We start from the raw sequence: 11404 nt of genomic DNA on the forward strand, positions 1-11404 counted from the left end.
GCAGGAGGGCCATTTTAAAGGCAGTGATGATTATGTAGATGCCGAACTGGTTTGGTATACCAGACGATAGCAGGCTGATAAGACTATATAGACGACGGGCAAACCAGTTATCTTTTAGTTATCTATTGTGCATATTTCTTTTCGTGGACGATGTGGATTGACTGGGTGTGGACCGCGTTGACGATAAAAGGTGAGAATGTGGTTGATGAATTGACGCTGGACACCCGTCTGAAGTACTGGGTATTACTGCCTATCTCTATTGTCATGGTCCTTGCGGGGATAATGAGGCAGTATGTGATGAATTTGCTGACTCCGAAGGTGAAGGGTACTGCTCTGGTGAAGTTGGTGGAGAGTCAGTATGTTTTGAAGGCGCAGATTCTGCTTGGGAACAACTCTAGTATTGATGAGGAGGCGTTTCAGATGAGACGTGAGAATATGGCTATAGATCTGGGCCAAGGGAGGCACATTGCGCAGACGAATTCTAAGCCTGGCGAGGTCGTGAACCCCTTCAGCGATCCTAACATGTCGGATGCAATGATGAGTATGGCCAAGGGTAACATGGCTAACTTTATCCCACAGACTATTCTTATGTGGTGGGTTAACCATTTCTTCGCCGGTTTCGTCCTGATGAAGCTGCCTTTCCCACTAACTGTGCGGTTCAAAGAAATGCTTCAAAGCGGCGTGATGACTTCTGATTTGGATGTCCGCTGGGTCAGTAGTATCTCATGGTACTTCATCTCCGTCCTGGGTCTAAACCCCGTGTACAACCTGATTCTGGCCGAGCCTGAGGAAGACCAGCTCGGAATCATGCAACAACAACCGGGCCAAGTCATGGACGGCCCCGGTGCCCCGCAACCAGACGTAGTGATGAAGGGCCTAGCAAACGATCTAACCATTGCGCAACACGAGAGCTGTTTTGATAACATAGAAGCTCGTGTGCTTAAACTCTACAGCTAGAAAAATGCTAGAATTTTGTCGATAAAGATAACCACATGTACACTATTTCTTCTATAACTATATAAAGTAACAACATATCTTATTAAGATGGACTAAAAGCATGAATATACCTTGTACATACAACATTACTCTACGTAATATATAAAATATATTACTATTCACGTGACTTATATTGTTTACGAGGCGATTGCGCTGAAAAATTTCTGGAAGGCGATGAGCTCATCGCATGGCCCAGTATTATCACATATTGAATATAATGGATACAATGGTATATTGTATTATATTAGTATATAACATTGCAGTCTTGCTTTTTCTGTGATACCAAAGAGAGCACAAACTTAAAAAGTAGATAAACATAAAAAATGTCGTTGAGCACAGTGATTTGTATTGGTATGGCTGGGTCTGGTAAGACCACATTTATGCAGAGGCTGAACTCACATATACGGTCTAAGAAGGAAGTTCCGTATGTTATAAACCTTGATCCTGCGGTTCTGAACGTTCCGTATGGTGCAAACATCGATATTCGTGATTCAATCAAGTACAAGAAGGTCATGGAGAACTACCAATTGGGTCCTAACGGTGCTATTGTCACCAGTTTGAACCTGTTCAGTACGAAGATCGACCAGGTTATCAAGTTGGTGGAGAAGAAGAGGGAAACACACGACCTGTGTATTATTGACACGCCGGGGCAGATTGAGTGTTTTGTGTGGAGTGCGTCAGGTGCCATCATTACCGAGTCGTTTGCCTCAACATTTCCTACTGTGATAGCGTACATCGTGGATACACCTAGAAATACCTCCCCAACGACGTTTATGAGTAATATGTTGTATGCCTGCTCTATCCTGTACAAGACAGAGCTGCCTATGATTATCGTCTTCAACAAGACGGATGTGAAGAAAGCTGATTTCGCCAAGGAATGGATGACCGATTTTGAGGCATTCCAGCAGGCTATCAGAGAGGACCAGGATGCTAACGGTGACTTTGGAATGGGATCTGGCTATATGAGCTCGTTGATTAACTCAATGTCTCTAATGTTGGAAGAATTCTACTCTACCATGGATGTCGTGGGAGTCTCTAGTTATACAGGTGAGGGTTTTGATGACTTCTTAGATGCAGTTGACAAGAAGGTGGATGAATATGAGGAATACTACAAAGTTCAAAGAGAGAAAATACTGAAGGAAAAGGAAGAGAAGGAGAAGGCAAAGAAGGAGAAGTCACTAAACGGTTTAATGAGTGATCTAGGTTTAGATGACAAGAAGAAAACCGACGATGACAGTGCAGATGTTGTCAGTGACATTGAAGAAGGTGAGAATGATGGGTTTGTAGATAGAGACGAAGACGAAGGAGTGGAAAGAGAATACACCTTCGCTGGTGATGAAAGAATAAAGGGTGAGGTTAATGAAAGCAATGAACCGTTACTACAGAAAAGATACCAGGAGGCTTTTGAGCAGGTTTCCAAGACTGCTAGCAGTGAAACTGCTGAAAACATAGCTCGTTATGTGAGGCAATAGATAGCTATATAAACGAAAACCTGGTGTCATTAATATATATGTATATATATATAAACTAATTAGTAGCATAGTTTACTGAATAGAGGTTTCTGTACTTAAAAATGTGACAGCCTAACAGTTCAACTGCCATATGCTACTGAAAACGTTCACTTTTAGTTTTTATATATTCGTTCTAATGACTATCTATCTATGCATATATACCTTCATCAAATGCTGTAGGAGCCTGTGAAAATCCATAAACACCTTTCCAGGACACTGGTGCCCTAAAGTTCTCTATCTTTGGGAAGTATTCGGGAAGTCTGACCATGAGATGGTTATAGAACACATAAGCATCTTCAGAATTATCACCTTCATGGACAAAAGTTGAACAGTAGGTAAGTTTCTTTAATCCGCTAGATGTGGTAGATGTGGCATTGATAATATGATATACGATCTTGAAAATGTCCTGGTCCGTGGAAATCTCTTGTTGCAGGCCATCTTTATCAAAATTAAACGGATTTATTTTCTGTGAGTCGTTATTTATAGACAGGTTTTGTTGGAAAGTTTGGACCAAATCGGTAATTGAGTCCAGCTGACAAGTACCGACACTAAAGAAGGACCCTGTGGCTGGGGATGGAGCAATTGCCTCCATGTCCAGAGCACCAAAGGAGTCGAGCACAACGAGCTCATCGACTTCATATTTCTGAATTAAAGGTATCAAGACCTCCACCACAAAATTGTTCATGTATCCCGGTATTACAGGAGTTCTCTGTTGGAGCACATAGGTCTTTTGATCCTTCGAAATGAAGAGCTCTAGAGCAGCAGAGTAGTGTTCTTTAGGGTACAGCTTAGCATTCTCACCCATGACATGATCTAATGGCCCGGCAAAAGGATACAAATATTGCTGGTCAACAGCACATACGAATTGGAAGCTATCCACGGAGTGTAGAAGCAGATCAACAGCTAGCTGAGGGACATTACCGGTCCCAACCAACGGCACAACCAAACTAACCATAATATGTGTGTTATATATAACGCTTTGGTAAATGGTTGATACGGAAGAAGAGTACCAGATGCTCAAAGCTCAAATACGGTATTGAATGGGTAATACGTTAATATATCAACCATTATATCACAATATCTCAACCAGTACAGTACATCACAATATAACGTAGGATATCACTATCCGTCCCAGTGCGTAATGTGGGTGGCACCTTAATATTATTACCCGGACAGCAAAATATCATATTCTACGTTAAAAATTACCCGGCTACTAGTTTATTATGATTACCCGGATTATCTCGGAGTTGTTTTGGGCATCGCATTTTCATTAGCAGTTGCTGTATATTTGTATAGTTTAATAGTTGTGTAGTTGAATTGTTACATCATTAATGTTTTGATACTCTATAATGTGCATAGTTATAATAAATGGAAAGCCAGTTGTACAGCTCATCATATACTTGGGATGAGCTAAGTACAATAGACACTGAAGACAGGATAGTTCTCTCAGTTTCCATTGAGTAAATAAATAAGCGTTCTATGTAGGTCCAGCTGCAGAATCGAACAAATTAAATTTGAGGGAATGTTTATATAGGAAGCATAATGTGCTACACCAGTACAATATGTGACCTATCTAAGTGTAAACGAGAAACAATGAATAAATAACGTTCACTTACTACTTGGTGTGATTTTAATGAGTATTTTACTAATACAATACAATGCATCTCTCCTCTTAACATTGGTTCATTTATTTTCATCTATTTGATTAATAATCTCGAAAGCTTCTCCCAGACATCGTATACCTTTTTTTCTACTGAAATGGAAGCTTTTATCTCATAACTACATCCCAGCCATCTAATCAATCCAAAGATATTCATATTAACCTGATTAACGGAGGCATACCCAATACAAAAGAGAATAATATAAAGTACAGCCAGACAAGTACAAAATTATTAGAACATTAAAACAAGCCATTAGCAATATTCAAAGATATTGATCATGTTTTTGATTTCATTCTCTAATTGAAGACCTTTCTGGAATGAATACTGTATTAAAATGATTATACAGCATAATTATAACTTCATCAAGTTAATCAGATATACAACTGCAACAGCCAAATGCTTTCTTAGACATACCACTATCCTATTTTAGAGTTCTGTACTGAGCTACCAATGATAGCAGTACTAAAACCTAATGTGTAATGAAAAAGGAATAAATGAAAACGTAATAGTATACTTGGTCCATATCCACATCGTTTTCGTTAACACTTGTAATTATGTCAGATTCATTCACTGCTGGTGGATAAGTCTCATTTGACGTTTGTGTGCTTCTGTCAAGTTCACTAGTAAGTTCTATTGTAAATATCCAAGTAATAACTGCAGCTGTACCAATAGACCTGAATAATGGTAGCGCAATAAATTATTTTACGCTTTCCTGAAATAATCGTGCGAAAACAATACAACTCACATACGTGGTTTAAAGGCAGTATAAAGACCTAATCTCTCGGTAGGAAAAGCAATTAAGTTATTGGCATGATTCCTTTATCTAAAAACCCGATTCCAAAAGAACCAGAAGAATTACAATTAACAAATGCTCTAATCGATGCCCATCACATCAATGGTATAATTGATCATTCTTTTTAATCGACATAGATCTATTACCACTTCAGAAGGATAAGTTTGAAGTCTAATACATAGTACGATGTTCTTACAAGCAAAATGACAGTTAAAAGTTTGCAGTTGATAAAAAAGATGTAAAATGTATTAATGTACAGAAAGAATCCTAGCTAAACAAAGTAATAAAGGAACTAAACGAACAAAATGATGATTATCATAAGTGAAAGCCGGAATTAGCATTAGTGGTACAGATAATATGAATATAGCAACATTAATTTATACCGGTATCAACATCATCTTCAGCTCTTCAGTTAAATGACAGCAGTATCATCGCTAAAGATGCCCATACGTTGTTGACTATCATTGAGTCACTTCTATTGTATTGGATTGCTTCCTTCAATACCAATACTTGTTCCTTTTGTTCCAGTAGGGGAGCCAGCAAAATTGGAACCGGACTTGGAAGCAGGGTCAGAAGCACCTGAGTAAGAACCACTAGTTGGCTTTGCACCGTTAATTAATGTATATACAGAAGTTCCGGTATGCGTCTTTCCATCAGTACCAAAGGTTGGACAGTACGGGACCACAATTGTCTCATTGCGCCATACTTAGTCGGAATGGCTGTAAAGTTCTGCAGATGGATCTATTAAGAGAGCATATTTATTTCCTTACAAGACAACAGCAGAATTTAGTACATTGTCTGATAACCCAATACCGAAGTCCGAGAGAAGAACAAGTAAACGGTCTTTATTAATTGCCCGAGTATACACTTCGATAATCTGCACATTGTACTGGTCTGGCACACTATACTTCCTATATAAACATTCCCTCAAATTTAATTTGTTTGATTCTGCAGCTGGACCTACAAAGAACGTTTATTTATTTTCTCAATGGCAACTGAGAGAATTAGCAGTCTTATCAGCAGCGTCTATTGTACTGCTCATCCCAACTATATTTGGAGTCGAATACATCTGCCGGTTATTTATCAAGATTCATAGATTTTGGGCATCCCTCGGTCTTCTATTCGGGTATCAGTTTATGTACCAGCTATGGTGTTCCACGATCGCATTCCCCGTTGAGGTCTTGGTCAGGAGGTATCCTTTCATATGTGATTGGCTTGCCTTCTTACAATACCCAATTGGTATATTGCCAGCCTGGTACGTCTATGGGAAAGAGATTATGGTATTTCAACCGTGGAATCCTGGTTTTCCAATTGAATCTACTATGAATGAAAATAAAATATAAACACTATGCAAGACTATGAGAGGATACGATATGATACTATGATACAATATGATAATATGATACAATACTATAATAATATGATTATATGACACATCAAAAGAATAAAGCTATACTACAATACAATATAATACCTCGGTAACCAACTGGATGATTTTATGTTTAGTAATATTACCGTATTATACATTAATATTTATATTCGTTACCATTGTTGGGATTACTACATTAAGTTAGGATCCAATACAAAGAAGATAACAAGTCATTAGGACGATGATCTATTTCTGTCAACTTTTCTATACCCCTTCAGAATATGTTAAATTCGAATTTCAAGAGTGTCTATTTTTGCTACTATGAAGATAATAACGTTATTTGCGATATCGTTTCCCGGCTATCGGGAGTATATCATGCCTTTAATATACTAGCAGATAGTATCAGTAGTAAAATACTACTACTCAAACTTCAGCAGACTACTACCATTCGAGTTTAACGAGATACTTATTATGTCCTCATTCTATTAGATTAATGTCGTGTTTATTCACTTCAGAAAAGTAATTATATAATATTTATTATAAGAGGGTATATTAGTGTATTATATTGAAAATGTAGTGAAGTAACTTCTTAAATATACAACGAACGAAAAAACATAGTAGCCCAAAACTATATCATATGATAGATCTATAAGCATATCAGAACATTTGAAGTAGCACCACCATTGCTGCAAACAAAACATTGTTAACTGTGGCAGACCCACTGGCCTCGTATTGGATACTATTCACTGTGGCTTGCGTAGCTACCGATTGAAGAGCAATACCCGAACTAGAGGCGACAGAGTGGATTGCAGAAGAACCTGCATTGGAACCATGCGAACCAGAGCCTGAAGAGCCAGAACCAGAAGAGCCAGAACCGAAAGAACTGGTACCGGAAGAGCCTGAACCGGAAGAACCGGATGAGCCTGAACCGGATGAGCCAGTGTTAGAACCAGAAGAGCCAGAGCCTGAAGAGCCAGTGTTAGAACCAGAAGTCATGACACTAGTTGGTTTGGCTTCATTGCCCACTGTAGACTTTGAACTACCAGTATGTGTCGTACCGTCACTACCAACAGTTGGATAGCACGATATCACAACAGTTTCGACAATTCCGCCTTCCTTAGTAACAGTAGTTGTCATGATAGGTGGTTGAGTGTAGATATCGCTATCACACACAGTAGATTTGCTGGTGCTGGTGTGCGTCTTCCCGTCAGATCCAACAATAGGACAGTACGTGATCACAATAGTCTCAGTGGTGTCATTCACAGTGACGGTGGTGGTTATGGCAGGAGGCTGGGTGTATGTCTCACCACCAGTAGTGATGGAACTGTTGGTAAATTGTACCGTACTCGAGGACAAGTACACAGGGTCGGCATCAACCATGTCCATAGTCAATTCAGTCCACGTAGTAGTTGCAATATTGCCCTCACTATCAGTGTATCCAGATGCAATAACTACCTCATGGATAGTTTGGCCGTCAGATACATATTCTGTTTCCAAAATCGTTGTAGCAGGTAGTGGTGTGGCAGAGGAAGATGTTGGAGCAAAGGAAGACGTTAGGGCAGAAGAGGATGTTGCAGCAGATGAAGATGTTGTTGGAGCAGATGAAGATGTTGGAGCGGATGAAGATGTTGGAGCGGATGAAGATGTTGGAGCGGATGAAGATGTTAGCGCAGAAGAGGATGTTGGAGCGGATGAAGATGTTGTTGGAGCTGATGAGGATGTTGGAGCAGATGAGGATGTTGGAGCAGTCGAGGATGTTGGAGTAGATGAAGATGGTTCATTTTCTTTGTAACTTAATGAATAGAATTCTTCAGTGACACCTAATACACCATAAAAATTAGACTTCTCCACAAATAGAGTTGGATCGTATCCTAAACCAATATCGTATTTTAGTTCAGTTTTAGAAGTAGTAACAGTTAGTATACCATTACTAGCATCGTAGTTGTATTTACCAGCATTACCAACAGTACTTATTTCTGCTGTTGATTTGAAATCTTGAATCTTAATAGGACTTGTTTGCTTATCAATGGCGAAACTAACAGATGACTGACCAAAAAGTTTAATTGTATTACCTGTAATAGATAATGGTATTCCAGCGAATAGCAAGTTACCAGATTCAACTTCTATTAATCCAGTGTCACCAGTTATATTTCCAGTTAAACGATAACCCGAGAAACCGGATAAATTGATTGTACCTGTATTTTGAAAAATTCCCGTCGCAAAAATTGAAACCCAGTAACTCTCATTGGATTCATTTGGAGGTGCTTCTGGTGAACCTGGGTACTTCATTATCTTGATATTACCAGTGTTGTAAATATCACCCGGAGCGATTTGAACTATATCATTATAATTAACACGAACAGTACGAGCAACCTGTATAATAAAGTCACCATTATTTGTAAGAATAGTGGGTGAGACATCGATAATTTGAAAATCATTACTAATATAAGGATTAGATATAATTACAGTACCATTATTAGTTAAATAACGGTACGCACCAATATTTGCATCAACAGATGAGCTGGCATTCAGATTAGCTATGAGGGATCCTCCAGACTCGATATCTATTGCTGTATACTCTAAACCATAATAATCACCATCATTAAGAGTAAGCGACCCACTTCCAGATATGTATAAGGGTTCCTTGATTTCCTGGTTTCCAGTTAGAGTTGTAGGGCTGGTTATATTTAGAGCGCTTGTAGCTAACAAAAATGAAAACAGAAGTAATATATTTCTCATTGTTTAAATGTTTGCAGTGCTTATTTTTTTATAAGTAAGGAAGAACGAGTTGAAAGTACAGGAAGATTGAATATCAGATAGTCCCGAAACCAATTGTTTATATACTTAAAATAAATGGCAAGGGTGAAATTGGAAACACAAACTACTAATAAAATCCAGCTTTTACATTAATCTAGCACTAGATAGTTTTTTAGGAAATCGATAGTTCATGGAATGTCCAAAACAGGCAAAATCTAAATAGTTCAACTATAGTAATAGATAGAAATTGCTCTCGAAATTATTACATAGAACTCAAACAACCGGATATACTGTTAAGTTCCAGAACTTGGATATTTTCTAAGACTTCCCCTACGCGCTCAATAAAATGTCAACAGTTCAATGGGCTCACAGGTTTAAAATTATAAACACCATTACTTCAAGTCATGCAAAAGGGATTCGCAGAACTGGTAATTACTGACTGCAATGAAATTAGAATGAAAAGAAAAGAAAGTATTTGTATTTGTATTTGTAATAAATTACTATCAAATACACTGAGGTAGATGTTGACTATAACCGTAAATATAGACCAATTTCATAGAACTTCTGTCAATAAGTTGTAGCATAGAATATCGGGCAATTCGACATTCTCATTAACACCACAGCACTTTCTTTCTGTAAATGGCTGATTATTTAGGTTAAGGCAACGAACCATATCTGGTAATTATGAGTAACAAATGCTAGGAATACTTCTATTAATGTAAAGACCCTTTTTCTCGAGTAAAGTCACACCACTTTCGATAGCCGGTCCATTCTCTGCAATATTGCCGTAGCACTGATTTAACATGGCTGTCTCTGTAAATCCTTTTAAATTCTGTACAGGTGGTTGCTAGGAAATGGTGATTATGGAATTTGTGTAGAGAGAAAAGGCGTGGAGAGGGATTATTTACTGTTGCCTATTTAGGTTTTATTACTAATCTTTCCCCTACATTACGTTCTCTGCGCTTCTTAAGGGGTTTCCTCTTTCAGGAAATGTTGACTTAGTGGGCCCACTTTGTGTCCAATTTATTACTTTTATTAGGGCCCAATACAGAATTAAAGTTATATTACGGCGGGGAAAGGGGGGAAGCGAATAATTACTGCATTTCCTATTATAGAAGTTTTTCCTCCATATGGTGTTGTGCTAGTGTTTCTGAGTAACGTAGAGAAGCATCAATTTCGTGCCCATCTAGTGGCGTGAGAAAGGATTTGCGTCGAGAGAAACTGATTAGGTATTGGAACTAATATTGTCATATTTCCTCTTCAGTACGATTTTATCTATCCTAAATAAGGTTTTCTTTAATTTACGCAAATATGACGTCCCTATTATATCATAAAAATGCGCACCCATGCACCTAAATAAATGGTGACAGAAATAATAATAGGATAATCTAACTGTAATTATAATCTAATTCTTCGAGTTTTCAAAGAATTAAATTTGAAATATGTCAATTTTGTCTATCATCCATCTACATTCTATGTTGTAATAATTTAAATTTACAAATACACATACAATCATTCTAAACTCTTAAAACATCAATACAATAGAGTTATTTATTATAGTAAGTTTGGCAGCTGTTTTGTAAAAATTGCCTTTTACATTTTGTTGATCAGAGCATTTTGTAACAATAAAGTGGTGTTTGGTTCCATGCTCTGCGATTATTTACAATTAGTACAATACAGATAAGATAGTAGTAGTTATTGGTACAAGGAGCATATGGATTTTATCGATGGAAAAACAAATGAATACTTTATTTCCATATAATCTAAACTTAAATAGATATGTTTTGGTGCTGAAATTATTTGTTTCTGTATTACAAACTGTAATAAAATTAACTCCGGTTTTTTTTGTCGTCAATTGAAGCCGTGTGAAAAATAGTAGGTGTCATATATATATTATAATACGTTCAGTCCAGTGCATTTATTTCTTTATTAGGTAGTTCTTAGTTGGAATAACATTAAATAAACTAATGTTATCGTATCTCGGTTATTTCATCATAACGGAAGAGGAAAGATCTACATATCTATTTCTACTTACACAAAAACTTACTATCACAAAATCTATTATTTGCAAAATTCTCAAATTGCCAAATTCTCATTGCCAAATTCTCATTTACCTCCAGGCTAAAATGGTGAGTCCAGCAACTTTCTCTTGTTCTCCTAACCTACTTCTTTTAAATTGATTTTAGAATTAAAAATTGTTTTAGTATCATATACTTCTAAAGATGCTTAGATTACTTGTTTCTATGTGAACTAAGTTATTGGAAATTATAACATCTAATAATCAAAATGGGACTATAATCAAATACCCTGTACATAA

At 37.4% G+C, this 11404-nt stretch overlaps 6 protein-coding genes across 6 annotated transcripts; 4 read left to right on the forward strand and 2 right to left on the reverse strand.

Moving 5' to 3' along the window:
• Positions 1-150: 150 nt before the first annotated feature.
• Positions 151-957, forward strand: EMC3 (ER membrane complex subunit EMC3; the record flags this gene model as incomplete). Its single annotated transcript, XM_071050528.1, has 1 exon — positions 151-957. The coding sequence occupies one exon, from the start codon at positions 151-153 to the stop codon at positions 955-957; it is 807 nt and encodes a 268-aa protein (XP_070908318.1).
• A 362-nt stretch (positions 958-1319) lies between these two features.
• NPA3 (GTPase NPA3) lies at positions 1320-2468 on the forward strand (the record flags this gene model as incomplete). Its single annotated transcript, XM_071050529.1, has 1 exon — positions 1320-2468. One exon carries the CDS (start codon positions 1320-1322, stop codon positions 2466-2468), a length of 1149 nt encoding a protein of 382 aa, XP_070908319.1.
• Positions 2469-2655: 187 nt separating this feature from the next.
• ADD66 (Add66p) lies at positions 2656-3462 on the reverse strand (the record flags this gene model as incomplete). Its single annotated transcript, XM_071050530.1, has 1 exon — positions 2656-3462. One exon carries the CDS (start codon positions 3460-3462, stop codon positions 2656-2658), a length of 807 nt encoding a protein of 268 aa, XP_070908320.1.
• A 2117-nt stretch (positions 3463-5579) lies between these two features.
• Positions 5580-5813, forward strand: RNJ42_00361 (uncharacterized protein; the record flags this gene model as incomplete). The annotated part of the gene is made up of 1 exon (XM_071050531.1): positions 5580-5813. One exon carries the CDS (start codon positions 5580-5582, stop codon positions 5811-5813), a length of 234 nt encoding a protein of 77 aa, XP_070908321.1.
• A 284-nt stretch (positions 5814-6097) lies between these two features.
• On the forward strand, positions 6098-6304 carry RNJ42_00362 (uncharacterized protein; the record flags this gene model as incomplete). The annotated part of the gene is made up of 1 exon (XM_071050532.1): positions 6098-6304. One exon carries the CDS (start codon positions 6098-6100, stop codon positions 6302-6304), a length of 207 nt encoding a protein of 68 aa, XP_070908322.1.
• A 683-nt stretch (positions 6305-6987) lies between these two features.
• RNJ42_00363 (uncharacterized protein) lies at positions 6988-9069 on the reverse strand (the record flags this gene model as incomplete). Its single annotated transcript, XM_071050533.1, has 1 exon — positions 6988-9069. One exon carries the CDS (start codon positions 9067-9069, stop codon positions 6988-6990), a length of 2082 nt encoding a protein of 693 aa, XP_070908323.1.
• Between the last annotated feature and the right edge of the window lie 2335 nt (positions 9070-11404).

The sequence above is a fragment of the Nakaseomyces bracarensis genome (assembly GCF_045282275.1).
Source record: "Nakaseomyces bracarensis strain CBM3 chromosome Unknown Scaff3_0, whole genome shotgun sequence".
In the NCBI taxonomy this organism is placed as follows: domain Eukaryota; kingdom Fungi; phylum Ascomycota; class Saccharomycetes; order Saccharomycetales; family Saccharomycetaceae; genus Nakaseomyces; species Nakaseomyces bracarensis.